Source organism: Ranitomeya variabilis, chromosome 4 (assembly GCF_051348905.1).
Source record: "Ranitomeya variabilis isolate aRanVar5 chromosome 4, aRanVar5.hap1, whole genome shotgun sequence".
Lineage (NCBI taxonomy): Eukaryota > Metazoa > Chordata > Amphibia > Anura > Dendrobatidae > Ranitomeya > Ranitomeya variabilis.
Window position 1 is genome coordinate 81,008,075 of NC_135235.1, and position 22,623 is coordinate 81,030,697.

Below are 22,623 nucleotides of genomic sequence, written 5' to 3' on the forward strand. Positions count from 1 at the left end.
GATTTTAAAATCTGCAGAATGTGCATTATTTGTTCAGGTTGGGAAAGCCACGGATTAGTCTTGGTGAACTCCTATGAAGTTAATCTCCATGTGTATACGCTGGCAGAATCCTGAGTGTAAACTTTAAGGAGAATCAGCTTGCAATGTAATCTGAGAGCAGCATAATATAAGTGCTGAGACCCTGATTCCAGCTATGTGTCACTTACTGAGCTGGGTATTGTTGTTTCAATAAAATTAGTGTTTTATTGGCAGGAGATTATCACTGCAGGACTTGGTGCCTCGTGCATCCTAGTCCTCCTGCTCTGTGTATCCCTAGCTCCACCACTGATTGGCAGCTAGATATTGACAGAAACCTGCTAATCAGTGGTGGTGGGGGTTATACAAAGCTCAGCATTCAGAGCACCGCAGGATCCGCAGAAGGGACAACAATAATTAATTTTATCAAAACTACACCAGGCAGATCAGCAAGTAATACATTGCTGAAATCAGGGTCTCTGTCCCTACCTTATGCTGCTCTTGGTTGTACAGTAAAAGCCTAGTAATAGATTCTTTAAACTTCTGCTAATGATTAAAAACTGAATTATATATATATATATATATATATATATATATATATATATATATATAATTCTATTTTTAATTGTTATATATATATTTATAATGTTATATTATTTATATGTTATAAATATTGGACTTGCTTGTAAAAATGTACCCCGTGCTGCAGCTGCTGGAACACACCGGGATTTCAAAGTTGCCAGACAAGCCTTAAAGAGCTTATCTAGCACCTGTGATCCTCCGTTTGCCAGGTCTTGCACACACCCAGCAGATATCATGTATACATGTATAACGTGTACTATAAATTTGAATATGAAGTTTACATGACACCTGGCAAGTGGCTGCTGGGTGTCATGTAAGTAGCGACTCTCAATAGAGAAGTGACAGGCGATGCTTAAAGGGCTAGTCCCATCTCCAAGATCCTATCCCAATATGTAGTAGGTGTAATATCAGTAATATTAGCTAAGACCTTCAATTAGAAATTATTATTATTATTATTATTATTTATTGTTATAGCGCCATTTATTCCATGGCGCTTTACAAGTGAGGAGGGGTATACATAATAAAAACAAGTACAATAATCTTGAACAATACAAGTCATAACTGGTACAGGAGGAGTGAGGATCCTGCCCGCGAGGGCTCACAATCTACAAGGGATGGGTGAGAATACAGTAGGTGAGGATAGAGCTGGTCATGCAGCGGTTTGGTCGATCGGTGGTTACTGCAGGTTGTAGGCTTATCGGAAGAGGTGGGTCTTCAGGCTCTTTTTGAAGGTTTCGATGGTAGGCGAGAGTCTGATGTGTTGTGGTAGAGGGTTCCAGAGTAGGGGTGATACGCGAGAGAAATCTTGTATACGATTGTGGGAAGAGGAGATAAGAGGGGAGTAGAGAAGGAGATCTTGTGAGGATCGGAGGTTGCGTGTAGGTAAGTATCGGGAGACGAGGTCACAGATGTATGGAGGAGACAGGTTGTGGATGGCTTTGTACGTCATGGTTAGGGTTTTGTACTGGAGTCTCTGGGCAATGGGGAGCCGGTGAAGGGATTGAAAGAGGGGAGAAGCTGGGGAATAGCGGGGGGACAGGTGGATTAGTCGGGCAGCAGAGTTTAGAATAGATTGGAGGGGTGCGAGAGTGTTAGAGGGGAGGCCACAGAGCAGGAGGTTACAGTAGTCGAGGCGGGAGATGATGAGGGCATGGACTAGGGTTTTTGCAGATTCTTGGTTGAGGAATGAACGGATTCGTGAAATATTTTTGAGTTGAAGTCGGCAGGAAGTGGAAAGGGCTTGGATATGTGGTTTGAAGGAGAGATCAGCGTCAAGGATTACCCCGAGGCAGCGAGCTTGTGGGACTGGGGAGAGTGGGTAGCCATTTACTGTAATGGATAGGTTCATTGGGGGGGTCACGTGAGATGGGGGAAAGATGATGAATTCTGTTTTGTCCATGTTAAGTTTTAGAAATCTAGCGGAGAAGAAGGATGAAATAGTGGACAGACATTGAGGGATTCTGGTTAGTAGGCAGGTGATATCTGGTCCAGAGATGTAGATCTGTGTGTCATCAGCATAGAGATGATACTGAAAGCCATGAGATTCTATGAGCTGTCCCAGGCCAAAGGTGTAAATGGAGAAGAGCAGGGGCCCAAGGACTGAACCTTGCGGGACTCCGACAGATAGGGGGCGAGGTGAGGAGGTGGTGTGTGAGTGGGAGACGCTGAATGTCCGGTCTGTTAGGTATGATGAGATCCAGGATAGGGCCAAGTCTGTGATGCCAAGGGATGAGAGGGTCTGTAATAATAGGGAATGGTCCACTGTGTCAAAGGCAGAGGACAGGTACAGGAGGAGGAGGACAGAGTAGTGTCGCTTGCTCTTGGCGGTTAAGAGGTCATTGGTGACCTTAGTTAGGGCAGTTTCAGTGGAATGGTGTGACCGGAAGCCAGATTGTAAGCGGTCGAAGAGGGAGCAAGAAGAGAGATGGGAGGACAGTTCAAGGTAGACGTGTTGTTCCAGTAGTTTTGAGGCATAGGGGAGAAGTGATATAGGGCGATAGCTAGATACAGAAGATGGGTCAAGAGAGGGCTTTTTGAGGATAGGTGTGATGGAGGCATGTTTAAGCTTGAGGGGAAAACACCAGTTGTTAGTGATATGTTGAAGAGATGGGTTAGGCTTGGGATGAAGACTGTGGTGAGGTTTGGGATGAAGTGGGATGGGATTGGGTCAAGTGCGCAGGTGGTGAGATGTGATCTTGAGAGTAGAGTGGAGAGTCGATCTTCTGTAATGGTGGAGAAGTTGGTTTTGGAGGTGGAGGGCTGGGAAGTCGGGAGGAAGGGCTCTTGGGGTTGTTGACCAAAACTGTCTTTGATGTTATCAATCTTCTGCTTGAAAAATGAGGCAAAGTCTTCAGCTGAGATGAGTGGGGAGGGAGGAGGTGCTGGGGGACGGAGGAGAGAGTTGAAGGTGTTGAATAACTGTTTAGGGTTGTGAGACAGGGAGGATATGAGAGATGAGAAGTAGGTTTGTTTAGCTGTGGCGAGTGTGGACTTGAAAGTAGTGAGGGACTGTTTGAATGCAATGAAGTGCTCGTTGGAGTGGGATCTTTTCCATCTGCGCTCAGCAGCCCTGGAAGCTCGCCTCAGTTCTTTGGTCAGGCTGGTGTGCCAGGGCTGTCTGTTGATTTTGCGAGCTTTGGTATGTGTAAGTGGGGCAGCAGATTCCAAAGCTACAGCTATTGTGGTGTTATATAGAGCTGCAGCGTAATCCGCATTGTGTAAGGAACTTATATCTGTGAGAGGGAGGAGGGATTCAGAGAATGAGTGTAGGTCAAGGTGTTTAGGATTTCTGCGAGAGAAATGTAGTATAGTTCTTCTGATTCGCTTAGGTATCCATGGTTACAATCACTGTCAACTACTAACTGTCACTATATGAGTGGTTGTAACCATGGATACTGCATTGCCCTGCACATGGGGTTCAGAAGAACTATACTACATTTCTATTTGGAGGTATTTGCTATTATTATTATTATTATTATTATTATCATTACACCTACTACATAGTAGGATAGATAGCATCTTGGAGATGGGATTAACCCTTTAACTCCTTTAAGCCTGTGTTTTGCTTATGAAGCAGGAGGCATTGCATTTCATTAAGGTTGGACCAGAAGTAAATGAACCATCTGGTTGCTTAGATAATAATCCATTAATGTGTATACACATCAGAGCTACTAGTAGATTTGTTCTGTGTCCAGTGGCATATCCAGGGGGGGCAGTCGGGGCATGTGCCCCGGGCGCAGCCGACAGGGGGGCGCCAGCAGGCCGCTTGATGATGCGGCGGTCCAAGGAGGGGGTTGACAGGGCCAGGGAGCGGGGGCTGTCTAATTATACTCACCTACTACTGGCGCGGTCCCTGCAGGTCCCTGGCTGCCCGGCGCCCCGGCTTCTTCCTGTACTGAGCGGTCACATGGTACCGCTCATTACAATAATGAATATGCGGCTCCACCTCCCATAGGGGTGGAGCCGCATATTCATTACTGTAATGAGCGGTAACGGTGACCACTCAGTACAGGAAGAAGCTGCAGCGCTGGGGAAGCATTTGTGCAGCATTATATGGGGGCCATAATGTTTTTGCAGCACTATTTGGGGGCCATAACATTTGTGCAGCATTATATGGGGGCCATAATGTTTGTGCAGCACTATATGGGGGCCATAACATTTGTGCAGCATTATATGGGGGCCATAATGTTTGTGCAGCACTATATGGGGGCCATAATGTTTGTGCAGCACTATATGGGGGCCATAACGTTTGTGCAGCACTATATGGGGGCCATAATGTTTGTGCAGCACTATATGGGGGCCATAATGTTTGTGCAGCACTATATGGGGGCCATAATGTTTGTGCAGCACTATATGGGGGCCATAATGTTTGTGCAGCACTATATGGGGGCCATAATGTTTGTGCAGCACTATATGGGGGCCATAATGTTTGTGCAGCACTATATGGGGGCCATAATGTTTGTGTAGCACTATATGGGGGCCATAATGTTTGTGCAGCACTATATGGGGGCCATAATGTTTGTGCAGCACTATATGGGGGCCATAACGTTTGTGCAGCACTATATGGGGGCCATAACGTTTGTGCAGCACTATATGGGGGCCATAATGTTTGTGCAGCACTATATGGGGGCCATAATGTTTGTGCAGCACTATATAGGGCCATAACGTTTGTGCAGCACTATAACGGGGCAAGTGTCTGTATGGAGCATCTTATCGGGCCATAACGTTTGTGCAGCACTATATGGGGCAAATGTCTCTATGGAGCATCTTATGGGGCCATTATTAACCTTTATGCAGGATTATATGGGGCTCCTGATTCAATATGGATATTCAAAAACACTTAACCTACTGATGTCTCAATTAATTTTACTTTTATTGGTATCTATTTTAACATTATGGAGATTCAGGAATATACCTTGGCTTGGTCATACAGTTTCAATAGAGTTAAGGTTCAAATGGGGGTGGTTTGGGGGGGCGCCAAACTGATCCTTTGCCCCGGGTGCAGGAAAGGCTAGATACACCTCTGTCTGTGTCTGAGACTTAAAAAGCACTTGGTGATACCAATAAACACTTCTATGTGTGACTGTTTCTTCTCCTTTTGATTTTAGAGCCAGTGTCAGTTCATAGAGAGTTACAGAGCGATGCAGACCTTGTGGCCGATGATAGCCGAAGCTTCGGGACCAGCCGTCTTCTGTTCCACATCACTGATGGAGACAATCCATTGTTGTCCCCGCGCTGCTCCATCTTCAGTCAAAGCCAGAGATATAATTTGGACCCTGAGTCTGCACCGTCTCCACCAAGCGCTCAGCAATTCATGATGTACGTAGTCATTATCGGTTTTCTAATTGTGCTGTCTATGATAGTGATAATATATGGTGGATGACCACTTTGGGACCACCCACCCCTTGGCCAAAGTGGAGAAGTGTTACAAAGTGCATTTCACATTGTGGAGGACCCGACATGTCTGGCCATTGCATACATTAATTTTAGTTACCGGGAAAACAAAACTCTTGTTACTTCCCGTCAGATCACTGCTGATCGCTGATGTCCCAGTTGTTGGACTCTTTTGACCAGATTATCATTAGACGACCATTATAACAAAAAATGGACTTCCCAAAGTAAATAACCTTTTTATATAAAAAAAAATAGTTTTTCTTTAGTTCTTGTTCTTCAATGATTAATGTAGTTAAGAACTACTAACGTCTTCTACTCTCATCACAGATATGGATGTAAACTTGGGCCAAACATCTTAAATAGCTTTTGGTTGATTGCTTTTCCAGCTGACAGCTTTTTTTCCCAGACCTACTTACACACAAAAAATCATCTTGAACTTATGTTCTCAATCTAAAAACGTAAATAAATTGCTTTCAGACACATATGCAGCATGTCCGAGCCTACTTTTGGGGAATTGTCACCTCCATACTCTTTAGATATCTTAACAGTTCTGATGTAATCATCATGTTTGGCCAACATTGGTCTCATGTGTGGTCATCTGAAAGGTTCGTAGAGAGCCAATATTTGGAAATACTCTATACTGTATACGACAAAGGAATTCTTCTGGAATTTCTGCCAATATTTTATTTTGAGCCTTTTTCTAGTCTGAAATGGCTACTTAGAAATTGAAAAAAAATATTTTGTTTGCGTTAAAGGCCAAGAAGTTCATCAAGAGGGAATTGCGAAGATCCGAAAGAACCCATGACCGTTATACAACTCACCAAACAAATCCAGAACCTGAAGAAGAAGATCAGAAAATTTGAAGATAAGTTCGAGCTGGAGAAGAACTATCGTGTGAGTGTACTGGATCTGTTTTCTTGGAACAGAGTATGAACGGTGATTGCTTTAGTCAACAGTATCATAAAGTCTCCACAAGTGTGACCTCTGTCAGAGGGACAAGAATGCCTCTGTTATTCCAACGCTGACATAATGTCCTCCTGGCTCTGGGACAGGCTCCCATTATAGAGTGCTTGCCATTTACAATAAAGGTCAGAATCAGTTGCTGTTTCTGTCCGTTTTACTTTTGCATGGCCACCATCCAAGACACATTGCTGTGAAACTTTCGAGGAACACTTTTTTATTCCTGTAGTTGGAAGATATAATGGTCAAAGAAACCCTTGTCGTAAGGTTCTCTGGATGTGAAAAAAGTCCAGAGAGGCTTTCACTTAGAGCACTTTGGTTGACTAAAGAATTCCTTCCCCTGTGTGGTAGATATACTGGGACTGGTGTACTGGGAACAGGCAATTATACAGTATGGGGAGTCAGAGCAAATATACAGATGGAGAGCAAGCCAAGGGATCGTCAACGTCATGACTAGTGTAGAAACTTGATTCCAGCTCACCCAGTTGCCCCTATGCTCATCCACCTGGCGCTCAGACACCGGGCTCGCCTGGCCTCACATCAAGGAAAATAGAAAAAATTGGAGTCCGGCTCAACAGGACTGGATTTTCCTTTTCTTTTTCTTTTTCAAAAGAAAATATAGTGCATACAAAAGAAAAATTTACATGGTCTACTTGACCCAGTCGAAGCGTTTCAACTGCACTAGGCAGTCATACTCACGAGAAAGACTAGTAAGCCTAGTGCAGTCGAAACGTGTCGACTGGGTCATGTCGACCATGTAAATTTTTCTTCTGTATGCACTATATTTTCTTTTGAAAAATGAAAAGAAAAGGAAAATCCAGTCCTGTTAAGCCGGACTCCAATTTTTTCTATTTTCCGTCATGACTGGTTGTTAGTGCTAGGCAGGAGGATCTTCCTGATCAGTGATCACTGAACGCTAATATTATACCAAAGATGAAATTAAAATGTGTTTGGTCTTTATATATTGTGTCTATAGATATATTGTGCATGCTTTGTTCATCATGGCCCAGTCCTGTAGACGTATCATTTAGGCTTTCTTATTGACTTGTAATGTATTTATTGATATGGCTAGTATCATTCATCATTTTTTTTGATCCATTCATTCAGCTGTTTAAAGATATTTTCCTTCATCTGTTCTTCAGCCTTCTCATAGTGATAAAACGTCCAATCCTGAAGTCCTGAAATGGATGAATGACCTGTCCAAGGCTCGTAAACAGCTCAAAGGTAATTTTTTTGTCACCTGCAGTGTGTTGTGTTCATACACAGAGACAAAGCCTGAACTATCGACCAATATTCTGAATCTCCTGCTGCCCGGACATACAGACAGCTTGGTTGGATGTCCAACCCTTTCTTCTCCATGAGATAAATTAAAGAGAAGCTATCATCAGAAAATGACCTGTTGTTTAAATCAGGTTTTTGTGCTACATGTAAATTAAAAAAATAATTTGTTAGCTTTTTATTCATATTAGGATTATTAAAAAAAAGGTATTAAAAAATACATTTAATGCAAAAACTTGTTTAAACAATAGGTCATTTTCTGATGATGGATTTCCTTTAAGGATTGTTACAAATCTGTGAAGTCAGGGTCGGCTTGAGTTCCAGCGGTTGGACCCTCACTGATAACAAAGTGATGACAAATCCCTGCAGTTACTTTATGATTATTGCAAAAACTTGTAAGTTGAATTGTTTAATTATATACAGTATTTATAATCAATCTTAAAATATAAAAAAATGGAGATTTGTTTTTATTTTTTTCATGGTTTCCATGTAGGCAAACACTGTGCATACAAGCAGTGCCACCAATCATCACACAGCTGCAAATGGCAAAATCACCCTAGATTTTTTTTTTTAATCTACCGATATATGCAGTATATTCCCATTTCCATTCTGTTCTCCACTGCATAAAAAATGCCTTTATTTCAGAGTTAAAGCTAAAATTGTCTGAAGACCAAAACGTGCCAAGAGCCACACCGAGTAAACCCTATGACGATAGATCGGTGGCATCCATTGTGGTGGAGCAGCACGACGTCACCAGTTCTCCAATGTCCTCTGTAGAGGAAACGGTGGAAACGGTATGGAAGAGGCTGAAGGAGAAGAGACAGTTACTCAACCTTCCTGAGAATGTAAAGGTACGGGAGACATTGTGGAATGATGGTTGTGGCCTTTTCATTGTATTACATCACATAAAACATCCACATCTGCATGTGATGTGCTTGGACTTGGATTGTTGGAGATAAAGCTTAGGCAAAATTGAATTGTGCAGTAGTTTTGGAACTTGATGAAAGTCTCTGAGCAGCAGGAAGGAACTGGCCAGAGCTTGGTCCCATTATTATTACTGTGATTTTAATTTCCACAGTGTTTGGCAATGCACTCATGATTAAAGGGGTTAAAACAAGTAATCACCTATCCATAGGATAGATGATAACTTGTTGATTAGTCGTTGTTTGGTCGCTGAGACACGCACCGATCAGCAGAACGGGAAACTTACATCCCCGACGGGGACTTTTAATCCTGTTTCTCAATGGAGCAGATGGTCAGATGCCCAACAGCCGCTCCATTCCTTCTCTATAGGGCAGGCAGAAAAAGCCGAATGTAGCCCTTGGACATCCTATAGGGGATGAATGTAGAAGTAGTCAAGCATTCACACTGCTCTATTTTAACGGGAAAAAAGTTCTTCGTTCTGCCTATTGGTGTGGATCCTGGTGATCAGATCCTGCCCTATCAGTAAGTTATTACTAGTGATGAGCGAATAGCATTGTTGCTCGGGTCTCCCCGAGCATGCATGGGTGATCTCCGAGTATTTGTTAGTGCTCGGAGATTAGGTTTTCGTCACCTCAGCTGCATGATTTACAGCTACTAGACAGGCTGAATACATGTGAGGAATGCCTGTTTGTTAGGGAATTCCCACATGTGTTCAGGCTGTCCAGCAGCCGTAAATCATGCGCCTGAGGCGAGGAAAACTAAATCTCTGAGCACTAACAAATACTCGGAGATCACATCAGCATGCTCGGCGAGACCCGAGCAACAATGCTATTCGCTCATCACTAGTTATTACCTACCGTATGTTCTGGATGCACTTATTTTAATCAGATTATTCCTTTAAATATATCTAAATACTTTTATCAGTAGCACCACCCCGTTCACGTGAATGCAGGTTTGCTGCGTTTCCATGTACATCGCTGTTCAGAGAAATTCCCAGACGGACTACTGCCTCTAAACACATAACAAGAAGGCTGACAGCACTCACTAAGTTAGGACGCCCGCTCTATATCCAAGGAGCCCACTTGGAAAATAGCAGCAATCAAAAGAAAGTAAGAACAGCGTCCAATCCAGGTACGATACGACGTTTTGACCAGCAGTAGGTCTTTGGCAAGTATTATTAAGTACATGACAAAGACCTACAGCTGGTCGAAACGTCGTATCGCATCATGGCAGAATAAATCTTTTTGTTCAACTTCTTCACCTGGATTGGACGCTGATCTTACTTTCTTTTGAGGACTACTGCCTCTGTCTCTAATTTCCCTTACAAATCCTGAAGTGGTGGCTTATCCTGGTAGTGTGACTTTACTGCCTGATTTAGGAATACCTCTTTCAGACTGGTTATATGAGTATATTGTACCTACTGAACAATACTAATTAATGGATCAAGCACCTTACAAGAATGTGGCCCATTCTCTAGTGACATTTTGAAGAACACACAGAATCCTTTTCAATATGTGGTCACTGTCTAATATTAATATATTATTAAAGGAGATCAAAAACTATGACTTTTTTTTCTACTAAATGAATATAGACACTTTTTCACCAATCCACCCACCTTGGCTTTGTAATGTTATTTGCAAAGATTGGATGGAAATGGTAAAAGTGGATTTTTGGCTGAAATATGTACAGTGCCGTATATCTGGCCCTACTTGTTCTCTTCTGGCCCTCACCAGATACAGTCTATAGAGTAATGATAGCACAGAAATGAGATTGTGAGATCAAAAGAAGGCCGGCTGAGTAATAACAAGCCAATGGCGGCTGTAAAGGGTCATCCAATCAGCCATATAATGCTTGGCCATGCTCTGCGTTCAGCACGTGTGGACAAGCTAATCGGTGGCAGAATATTTGCTGTTACAGAACCTGATAATTCTTAGTATCGTAGTATCCTTCCTAACTATACCAATAACTTTTTTAACTAGGATATGACAAAAAAGCAAATGAATCTGGAAAAAATGAGTCTCCAGAAATGCCTACTGTATTTTGAGAATATTCATGGACGCCCAGTAAGTATCTGAGTTGTGGAGCTGTAGTGGCCTCAGCATGTTTGTTCCACTCTACTACCAGTGTGTTGCTGTTGGATGTTGTAGACGGGGAAATTGTGTCTTTTTCTGTAATTTTACATATTAAACAGCGTGAAGTTTGCCAGTAATGATGCCCCAACTACCACATATTCTATAAACTATACATGTGTCTAGCTGCTGCAGAAACCTGTGTGCCGAGAGCATACAAGCAAAAAAAACTTAAAGGGGTATTCTCGTCTCCAAGATCCCATCCCAATATGTAGCAGGTATAACAATAATAATATCAGCATATACCTCCAATTAGAAATGTAGCATAGTTTTTCTGATTCACTATGTCTCTTTCCTCATGTGCAGGCACTGCAGGACCTTAGGTATCCATGGTTACAACCACTAACAACTACTGTCACTATTTCAATGGTCATAACCAAGGATACCTAAGGTCCCGCCATGCCTGCACATGAGGAAAGAGACATAGCGAATCAGAAAAACTATACTACATTTCTAATTGGAGGTCTATGTAAATATTATCATTATTACACCTACTACATATTGGAATAGGATCTTGGAGATGGGAATAATCCTTTTTGACCGTACACATATTTCATGTTCTACTTTGGTTTGAAAATCTGCTTTGTGTTTTTTTCCAAACATGGTTTTTAAAACACCAACCTGAGGATAAGTTCACGAGTGGTCTGATTTTCATCCAGAAAAAAACAGACGATTTTCATTTGTATTCTCATTTATGGCATAGCATTGTTTTTTATACATCAGCAGTTATTACAATTTACAAGCCCCCATACAGATTTGTTACAAAATTCCATAACAAGCTGGTGCTATATGGTGGCTTCATATTAGATTTCAGATTTCATTTTGTTTTTTGCACACCAATAGACTTCAATTTACTTCTCATCAGACATACAAAAGAATCCAGTGCATGCTGCCATTTTTTTTTCTATCAGCAAAAAAATTTGCTCATCTGAAAAGCCTCATCACAGAACATTGGTCCTAGTGCTGTCCATGTGAGGTCAGTTTTTTTCACGGACATCACTTGGAACGAAAATATGGACGTACGTGTGAGCGTAGCCTTAAAGTGTGAACATCCTCGGCAAAGCCCTATTCCGTCAATGATGGTGGAATTTTTCCTTTCGATGACTGTATTATTTCATATCCAGACGGTGACTGTCCAGCTGGCTCTCTGCCTCCGTATGTTCAGAGTTTATAAGTGCATATACATTTGTTTAGGGGATTGTTAACACAGCGGCTGAGAGTTGTAGAGGGAGCGCGGGCCGACCTCGAGAATGGGATTCTTTTTATTTATCCCGTTCAGTTTGTGATGCTGAGCGTGTGGCCTACTTCATCTGCATGTATGTCCTGTCACAACTTAAATAATTCATAGAGGACTTCTAGGTATCCACTTTCGCTTAACGTTACATATTTTTTGAGCGTTTTTTTTGTTTACTTAAAGGAATATTCCCATGTTCTACACTTATGACAGATCCACATGATATCAAAGTAGAAACCTCAGCACCACAAAAAAGGAAATAGGACTGTAGGTCTAGTAAGGGCCTGGACTGTACCCCCAACAGGGCTCAAGGGAGGGCGTCATGCTTAGGATGTTTGCTAGGCCTGGGTTGTAGGTGCTGGAGGGTTAATGGGATATGATGTGTACGAAGTGGGAAGATTTAGGGGAGGGGGATAGTCAAATCCAGGGGCATGGGGCTTACCTGGTAGATGGGATGGTCCCCTGCCACGGGTATTTAAGGGCTTCCCTTTTCGGGACGACCATCTTCTGTAATGGCCTTTGTACCCAGAACACCCCGCTTGCCCCCTTTTTTAGGTGAATGGCTTGAATAATAATTAGAGATTTTCATAATTTGTCACCTCAGTGGTCGTAAAAGGAGGGGAGGTTTGTAGGAGGTGGGTTGCACTGAAGGATGGAGGAGCCCAGTGCCGGGATGAGTGACTCCCATCGCTTTAAGGTTATTACAGAATTGTAAGTGGGTCCCTCCTGGGCTAGGTCTCAGTAGGACATTTGGGTACGGGCAACATTCAGCTGAGACCCCCGAGCCGGTGCAGTACGCCTGGGGGCTGGTGTGGAGGAGCGGTTTCCTTGCGGTTTTAAGAATGGTTTTTGGAACCTTCAGTCGCCCCTCCTTTATGGTTAATATTGTTTGATGTTTTTATTTTTTTTATTAAATAAAATGAGGCTGCGGTGGCCTTTAGATCCAAAGTCACCCAGTGAGGTGTTTTATTTATTAGTTAATGGGTAGTAAGCAGATCAGGGTCTACTTATTGGGTTGTCTAAGGTCACACATTTCGAAGTCTTGCTGCAGTGATTGTTTTTTGTTTTTTTTTGATCAGGCAAAGTGTCCACGGTCTATTCCCTGCCCCATCTCCTGGTTCTCGACTATTGCCACACACAGATGTCCTTCACAAAGACCTCTCTTGGTTGAAACATTGGACCATATCTGTTTTGACTCCTTGCCAGATTAAATAAATATCACTGCACCAAGACCTATGGTCCCATTTCCTTTTTTGTGGTGATGAGGGTTCTACTCTGATTAGTCTGGACCCTGAGTCCCTTCCCTGAGCACACTATATTTATTAGGACAGTGCTGCTGGACTTTCTCCTTTAGCAGATCCATGTGATATGCCATAATTATATAGTAGGCAAAAGTTCACCAATGGGACCGATATCTATCTGGAGAATGGTGTTCTGACATATATGTGTACAAGATGGGAGTATCTCTATAATGATGTAGATCTCATGCACACGTCAGTGAGTTTCTCGTATGAAAAAATCTGACTTGTATTAGTGTTTTAAAGGGAACCTGTCACCCCAAAATCGAAGGTGAGCTAAGCCCACCAGCATCAGGGGCTTATCTACAGCATTCTGTAATGCTGTAGATAAGCCCCCGATGTATCCTAAAAGATTAGAAAAAGAGGTTAGATTATACTCACCCAGGGGCGGTCCCGATACGATCCGATGGGTGTCGCGGTCTGGCACCTCCTATCTTCATCAGATGACGTCCTCTTCTTGTCTTCACGCTGCGGCTCCGGCGCAGGCGTACTTTGTTTGCCCTGTTGAGGGCAGAGCAAAGTACTGCAGTGCCCAGGCACTGGGCCTCTCTGACCTTTCCCGGCGCCTGCGCACTGCAGTACTTTGCTCTGCCCTCACCAGGGCAGACAAAGTACGCCTGCGCCGGAGCCGCAGCGTGAAGACAAGAAGAGGACGTCATCATAAGAAGATGGGAGGCCCCGGACCGGACCGCGATGCCCATCGTACCGGGACCGCCCCTGGGTGAGTATAATCTCCAGAATGCTGTAGATAAGCCCCTAATGCTGGTGCGCTTAGCTCACCTTCGATTTTGTGGGTGACAGGTTCCCTTTAAACAGTTTCATCAGTTTTTTTTCTGATGAGATTTAAAAAAAAAGTTTCTCAACCGTCTTCCTTCAGTCCATGAAAAACACAGCACTTGGATGGTATCGGGATACTGCCTGATTATGTTCACAGATCCATAGACTTTCATCTCAGAGTTTAATGCTTGAATCAACATCCAACATGTCTTCGCGATTTTAGACGGAGCAATAGGACGTGTGAGCATAGACTGTGTTATATGTACGAGTGCTTTCCATGAAAACACAGATAGCATTTGTACAAGAAAACTGACGTGTGAATGAGGCCTTAGCCTGTTTCCAAGGTTTAAACCCACAGAGCAGATTCTAGAGACCGGCTCCTGACATTTGTTCTAGTGGTGACATCACCCAATTTTGAATAAAATCAGCATTTTCCCCTAGACGATGAGCCATCATGTCTGATTTAGTACATTTTCACCTTCCCCCTAAAATAACAATTCCAGAGAACTTACAACTTTGCACTCCCCTTATTAGTGTGGGGCTGTCCCTACACAGTGCTGATTGTGACAGTCTTGTGGTGATATGCCTTATTGACTAGGGGATTAGTCCTGCCCGCGTCACTTTTTTCACACATTTCCAGGGTGAATATCAGAATAACGCCGCTATTCACAGTTCTTTTATACACACAAACAGCCATAGAGGCAGGAGAGCTGATCTCCATAAATGAAGATGTCCTGAGAATATGGTTAGCGCGTACGTCTCAGCAGACCGCACGTGTCCTGACATGAACCCGCATGGTTAGTGTCAGACACTTTGATGGAAGAAATCAATACTGGCTGTCGTGTCCTACACTGCGCTTATGAATATAGATATAATATACGGAACGCCACCTGAAACCCTTCTTCTTCTTCACAGACATGAGCTGTCATCTATTCTTAAATCTTTCTAAGCCTTTGTCTACTGCTTACAAGGAGCAAAATCTATTAACCCCTTCCAGACATAGGATGAACTATTACGTCACACGTCCGGTGTATGGAGTAGGTTACACAGTCGGCACCTGCCTGTACCCCGGTAAAAAAAAAACATAGATCCGCAAAAGTCCAATCTATTAAGATTATTGAAATAAAGAAAAATTATCAAAAATCCAGAATTGCAGTTACTCGGTCAACGCACCTCAAATTTAATAAATCGTTACCAAAATATTGACAACATAAACTCACAGCTCAATACGTAAAAAAACAAGCCCTCCAACCACTCCGTCAATGGAAAGATAAAGAAGTTATGGATCTGAGGAAATGGCGACACAAACCTATTTTATTTTTTTTTTCGAGTTTCAGATTTTTATTTTTCATCTCTTAAATTAAAAATGAAAACAATACAAGTTTGGTATCACTGTAATTGAGCCGACCTGGAGAATTGTGTTGCCAGGTCAGCTATTAATTTGTTATTATAAAATAAACCCGGCACTCAACTTGTGGAGAATCTCTTTTGAATTTATTGGCAAAAGAGAAGCTAAACGTTTCGGCCTTGCTTGGCGACGCCACCGAGTCGCCAGGACATACCTATACCACGGCTCTCCTCAGGCAGCGCACGGTTTATCAGACCCAGCCACTAACGGATCCTGCGAGCCAGCATCTATCTTTCTCCTGATCTAAAGCACTGGCAGATCATTACTGCACCACCAATCACTGCTCCAACAGGCAGCACGTTACTGAAGAAGGCCAAGCAAGGCCGAAACGTTTAGCTTCTCTTTTGCCAATAAATTCAAAAGAGATTCTCCACAAGTTGAGTGCCGGGTTTATTTTATATTGACGTAAGGTGTGGGATCCTACCCGGGCACCCTCACGGGGTAGTGCATACGGTTCTTTCTCTAAGCTATTAATTTGTGTCCCCTCTATGCTTGCAGGGTTATTTTTTTCACTATTTCACCAAGTTTGGAATTGTTTTCCCCGTTTTTCAGGGTTTTTTTAAGTGGTAAAATGAATGGATTCATTCAAAACTACAACTCGTCTTGCACAAATACAAGCCTTTATGTGGCTAAGGGTGCCATCACATTGAGTTCTGTGTCCCTGTCAGGGCAAACGTCCGAAAACCCTCACAAAACGGGGTCCTGACGAATGCGTATACGGCCCATAGACTGTAATGGAAACGGCAGAACGAAAGTGCGCTCTGACGTGCATCATTTTCAGGAGTGTCTGCCTACAGGAGGCAGACATTCAGACGTAGTAGATTGCGTCATTCAGAAGTAACCATTACTGTCTGTGGCCCAATCGGCCCGTGCGTCCTGACTCCGTTTTGCGGGGGACTTCGGAAGGATGTCCAGAAGGGACACAATGTGAAAGCACCCTAAGTCGACATGAAAGTAAAAAAAAGTTAGGACTCCTGGAAAAAAGGAAGGAGAAAAAAAAGAACAAAAATTGGCCTCAGCGGGAAGAGGCTGAAACCCAATATACGGTAATACTGAATATGCTCCATCAGGAGACTGATGATTTCCTTAGGACTGAATATGCTTCTCTGCTATGTGAGCTTGTGTTTTGTCACATCGGTTCCATAAATGTCATTCATGTATCCTTTGTGTGTTTCCAGTCTTACACCGTTGAATCCAATGATGTGCACTAATGTATCTGTCGGGCATAATTGTAGAACGTCATCATACAGCGTGGTACGTGACAATGTGCTTTATATTTCAGGTTACAAAGCAAGAGAGAAGCCTAATAAAACCGCTCTACGACAGATACCGGATTATTAAGCAGTTATTATCCACCGCCTCCTTGATTCCCACGATTGTAAGTCTCTCTACGTCTTATTCTTTATACAGGTGGACAGAATGGAGAGGGAACGTTACTTTCTTTGCATGGGTCCTCCAAGATACTTGTAAATAAGTGTGACCTTGATGTAGAAGCTGTCAGGGTATAATAACTGAAATTCATAGCATTATTTTATCCAATCCTGTATACGTTAGATGTGTCTCAGATGCAGTAATCTTCAGTTTTATGAGCCTCCAAATCCCAGCTGAAAAAAGCAGCGTTAATTTATAATAAAGTCACTTGCTGGCCAGGGGAAAAAATTAAAAAACAAGGGAAACTGTCAGCAGAATTTTGCTGTGTAATCTTACAGTAGCATGTTGTAAGGGCAGAAACCTTAATTCCAGCGATGTATCATTTAGTTTACTTGGTGCAGCAGTTGTGGAAGAATCATAGTTTTCTCTGCTGTAGATTTAGCAGAGCTCAGAACACTGAGCTGTGTATAACCCCGCCCACACCACTGATTGGCAGCTTTCTGTGTACACTGTTTATTGACACAAAGCGGCCACTCACTGGTGAGGGCGGGGTTACACAGAGCAGGAGGACTAGGAGGCACAAGATACCTAGTCCTCTAGTGATAATCTCCTGCTGATAAAAAAAAAAACAGATTTTACTGAAACAGCAAAACACAATCCAGTAAGTGACACATCTCTGGAATCAGCTGGTGATAAATTCCTTATAAAGAGGAGCATCAGATGTCTGCACATCATGATCACTAGACTTGTTGTTTATTTCATTATCACTGTTATTTAAAGTGGATTTGTCACCAGATTCTACAACATTATTAATGAGATCTCTTAAACCTGATTAGACTGGTGTACTTACTTTGAAAATCCAAATACATCCATATAAAAAGCTATATCATCCATGCCTCCTTTTTTTTAACCTTTTATGAACTTGCATAGAAAAAAGGTATACTGACCACTATCATTCAACCAAGGCCAAAAGTAAATGTTTTTGGTCTCTGAGGGGTTTGGGGGGCCTATTGATACATATTACAGATCTGAGAGAAACTGTTTCTTTGCATTCAGCAGATTGAGAGAAAGCAGACCTGATGCATATTAGATAACACTTAGGCCGGAGACACACTGGTGCGAGATACGGCCGAGTCTCGCTGGTTAAAAGCAAGCTGTGGCGCCGGCACTCCGGAGCGGAGCTGTGCGGCTCCATGTATTGCTATGCAGCTGCACGCTCCGCTCCGGAGTGCAGGTGCCACAGCTTGCTTTTAACCGGCGAGACTCGGCCGTATCTCGCACCAGTGTGTCTCCGGCCTTAGTCTCAACATTAATGCCGCTCTTATTACATTAAACCTCTATATCACAGCCCTTCATCATTTGCTTTTTGCCTTGTAAATGGAACTTGACATTTTCATATTCAGCCCCGTCATTATCAGCATCATCCAGGGATCTCATTGTGTGCAGGAAGCTGCAGACCAGAAGGTGACGTGGCTGCTAGTTTGGTGATGAGGTAAAAGCTAGAGGACTTGCAGATTAACATCATACTCTGTTACCTGTAGCATGAAGAGGAGGACTCTGATGACGACAGCGCCCCAAATTCCTCCAGTGAATTTGTAGTGACTGAAGAGCACGATTTGGCTGCAGACGAGCATCTGACGTACTGCAATGACGACCTGGAACCTGCATATGTTTCACCTCTGGATGAAAGGAGAAGCCTGCGGCAGCCCGCGCTGTCTATGTCCAACCTCCACGAAGCATCGATGTAAGTACAACTAGGATTCATACAGAACCATCTGCTTCATGTCCAGTCAGTGGAGCAGACAAAGCAGTTGTAAGGTGTATGTATTTGTGTGTGCAACTAACTAATGTCCAGGTAAAGTAAGTACACCTTAAAATTGTGCCAACAGTGGAGGCTGGCATTCGATATGTTCATCCACCAATGGCCCCTACACATTACTGTATTACACCTTGTGAGTTGCATGGAGCTGTGATAGGCCACTCCGATACTTCTATGGTCCCTTACTGTTCTTTAATTTGTCCCCAATTTCATAAGGAATCAGACGACTGCATCAGGCTCCATCGGATGCTGTACGAATGAGCTATTCTTCTCTTCATGCATTATCTTCCTCCTGAGACTCCTGAGACTTCAAGGAAAACTGTCAGCAGAAACTGACTGTTCAAACCAAGCACAGGCACTCGGTGAACCCTTGTCGTGGCCAAACAGTTCAATGCACCTTCCCACCTACTTGTTTTCCATGTGTCTCCGCAATGCTCTTACTTGAATAACAGCTATGTGCAAAAAGAAAAAAAAAAAAAGGGAGCATGAACCGCACATCCCAAAATCATACGTTGATCTAAAGCCGCTGGTGCTGGTGCTGCGTGGCGGCCATTGTTGCTGTGGCTTTGTGCTGGTGGGGCGGCGCGGTCTGGAGTCTTGGGGGCTCAGTCTCGCAGCATGGGTGCTGTGGGGCAACAGGCCGTCCGCCCTGCTGGTGCATGGCCGCTGCGGCGGTGGTCGCCGCACAGCTCCGCTCCGTTAGGGCGTTAGGACCCACTACGAGGTTTGCCGTGAAGGGGCAGTGGGCTTCATACAGTCTGATCAGAATGTTAAACTGAAAACCTCATGTTCAGTATTTAAATTTTTGCCTAGCGGCTTTAGATCAACGTATGATTTTGGGATGTGCGGTTCATGCTCTTTTTTTTCCTTTTGCACATAGCATGTACTTGAATAACAGCACTGGTTTTATAGGCGCCAGAGGATAACGGAGATAGATGGATAACTAGTAGGTGGAGGGTGCACTGAACTGTTTGGCCATGCCAAGTGTGCGCTGACCACATGTGCTTGGTTTGAACAGTCATTTTGTGCTGACCGATTTGGTTTGAAGGGGTTGTCCAAGACTAGAAAAACATGGATGCTTTCTTCCAGAAACAGTGTCACCTCATTCTATGAATCGGGTCTTGCAGCTCAAGTACATTCACTCCAGTAAATTTTTTTCTAATTTTTTAACCCCTTCCCAATGTAGGGACTTAAAGAAGTTGCCAACTACTCGGACAACTTCTCAAACCTACGCTTGGCCCCAATAAAATATAAAAGTTTATGCCGGCGCCGTTCCCGCGATGTCGTCACTCCCTCTCCCGGGGCTTCTGTACTGTTGTAGTGACACGTGAGCCCGGTGCCCAATCAGCTCTGCCGTCACTGTCCCCGCATCCTGTCGAATTGAATATGTAGAGGAAGTCAGATATCAGCTGCAGCCTGGACTTTCTCTTCATGTTCGATTTGTCCGAATTTGGAGACAGTGACGCCAGCACTGATTGGGCGCCAGGGTCACATGTCACAATACCGCACGAGAGTCCCGGGACCGTGAGTGCTGACACCACTGCACCAGCATGGGAGGTGAATATAGGTTTTTTATTTTATCAGAGCCAAACATTTATATGAAAAAGGGATTGTCCAAGTAGCGAACAATCCCTTTAATAATACATCTTATGACAGGTCCCCATGTATGGAGTGGACTAAAGAGCTGAGCCCAGCATACGCCTACTGCATTACACAGCTGGCATCTGCATTTAACAGCAGCTCTGATTAGTGCTGATTAACCATTTAAATTCTGCTGTCAATCACTGACAATGACATTTAAATCAGTATTACCACATCTCTATAGGTTTAATTTATCTAAACATTAATTTAATTAACCTGTATGGTAGGCTGCATAATGAAAAAAATTAGAAACTCCAGAATTGCATTTTTCTTGGCTCACAAAACCAAATTAAAAATTAAATTAAAAGCGATCACAACACCACAGCTCCATCGACGGATAAATAAAAACATTACAGGTCTCAAAAAGTGGCAACAAACCAATGTTCTGCAAGTTTGGTTTTGCCGTAATATCGTACCGAACTGGAAAATTATGTTCCAGAGTCATTTTTACTGAACACTGAAAATAGAAAAATCAAAACAAAAAAAATTGTGGAATTGCATCTTTTTTACCATTACTTTGCTTTTCAGTACATAATATAGTAAAGTTATCGGCGTCGTTCAAAACCACAACTCATCCTGCAAAAAAAATAAATTTGTATAGACTATGTATAAAAAAAAAAAAGTTATAGGTCTTGGAAGATGGGAAGGGAAGATGACAGGAAGGGGTTAAAATCCTGCCATGGCTACACTGAGGGGCTTATCATTTGCAGATCATTAAAGTGCAGTCAGAAGATTTTACAAGTGGATTGCGATAGGACTAACACCTTTCTGCGCTCGGCCGCTGGTTTCACACATCGGTGTAACATGTTCTCGTGTCTGACGTCCCGGCCTACCCGCTCCGTGCCCGGACCAGAGATAACTTCATATATTCCTACACAATAATGCCAGCAGATGATTCCCACATAGCTACATGCACCATTGCTTCCCGGGAATGTTTCTGTATCAAATGACCCCAGACTGGAATGTAAAGACAGATAAAAACAAGTCATCCAAAAACTCCAGTAGATTGTAATAAATGGTATATTTCTTCTTTGTAGTTAATAGACATGATATCATTCAGCTAGTAAGTGGCGATATCCGCAGTGTCTAATGCCAGACAGCTCTGCATAATCCTCTTACACCCAGGATGCCTATTTAATCCATTAAACGTATAGTGCTCTATATATCTGACCATATATTCTGCATGGAACACAGTGCAGTCTCCAATTATGTGTAATTAGTGGGCCAACATCAATAAATAATGTTCAGCGTATTTAAGTACATGCCCCGCTGTGAAAATTGCTCTAACCAATTAATATTTATACTGTTCGACATCAGTAACACTAACTGGCATGTTATTCCGTCCCAGAAAATGTCACATATTAATTGCTAGACTTCTTCTTTAGACAGCAGTAGCAAATCGATAGTTAAAAGGAATTGTCAGCAAGATTTCACACCCCAAACTATGTATATGTTCCTTTAACCCTTTCAGAGACAATACCTTTGCATGGCCAGTCCATTCCTGTATTACTGAGAAATCAGTGTTTAAATTGATGTGCAGATGAGGCTGAAGAACTATTTGTAGATCTGAAGCCTCCGTCACTCCAGCTCTATTCCCCGTCCAGCGTCACCTCCTCTTGTTTGATTGACGGCGTCTTTGCCTGAAGTCATACAGCATAGAAACTGTCAGTAAAGCAGGAGGACGTAACACTGGTTCGGGAATAGAGCTGTAGTGACACAAGCTTCAGATCTACAAATAGTTCTTCAGCCTCAATTCAAACACTGTTTTCTCAGTATCTGAGGACATATAAAAGGTATTGCTGGACTTTGAAAAAGCTACATGGGCATAAAGTTTGGGGTTGAAATCCTGCTAATAGATTCCTTATAAAGAGGTATTCTCAAGTTGTCTTTTGAGCAGCTCAGAGCGATACAGTCTCCTTACTTCCTGGTTTCCGGCAGGGCGGGCTCTCCTCCTTGAGTGACAGTCCTGGTGAATAGTAGAACTGTAGTATTAGTAGAACTATAATGCTCAGCACAAGTACTGCTGTAACACATTCAGCTATCAGTGGTTTGTTCAGAGTCTTCACTACTATCTCTATACATACACTTACAAAAGAAAAGGCATGTGAACAAGCGCATGGCTCAGGAAAGTAAGAGTGGTGATTAAGAGAACTGCTCTGAAATCAGCCAATGCTGCGGCTAGTGATTTTGCAAGATTTATAACAGCAGCTTGTAAAAGCTGAGAGGGGGGAGGAGATAAGGTGAACAGATTACTACTGTATAAGAAATCAGTGGTCTGGAGAGAGGAGGCTGGC

General features: G+C 43.0%; 1 protein-coding gene across 4 annotated transcripts in view; it reads left to right on the forward strand.

Annotated features, from left to right (window-relative positions):
* Nucleotides 1-22,623, forward strand: part of FAM13C (family with sequence similarity 13 member C) — a 451,356-nt gene that overhangs the window by 420,149 nt on the left and 8,584 nt on the right. For 3 of the 4 annotated variants that reach the window (XM_077258855.1, XM_077258856.1, XM_077258857.1), the window contains 7 exons: nucleotides 5,205-5,415; nucleotides 6,246-6,384; nucleotides 7,593-7,674; nucleotides 8,374-8,579; nucleotides 10,632-10,715; nucleotides 16,781-16,876; nucleotides 18,411-18,613. In XM_077258855.1, coding sequence (XP_077114970.1) covers nucleotides 5,205-5,415; nucleotides 6,246-6,384; nucleotides 7,593-7,674; nucleotides 8,374-8,579; nucleotides 10,632-10,715; nucleotides 16,781-16,876; nucleotides 18,411-18,613 — 1,021 coding nt within the window. The remainder of the gene's footprint in view (nucleotides 1-5,204; nucleotides 5,416-6,245; nucleotides 6,385-7,592; nucleotides 7,675-8,373; nucleotides 8,580-10,631; nucleotides 10,716-16,780; nucleotides 16,877-18,410; nucleotides 18,614-22,623) is intronic. The other variant, XM_077258858.1, reaches the window with a different exon arrangement.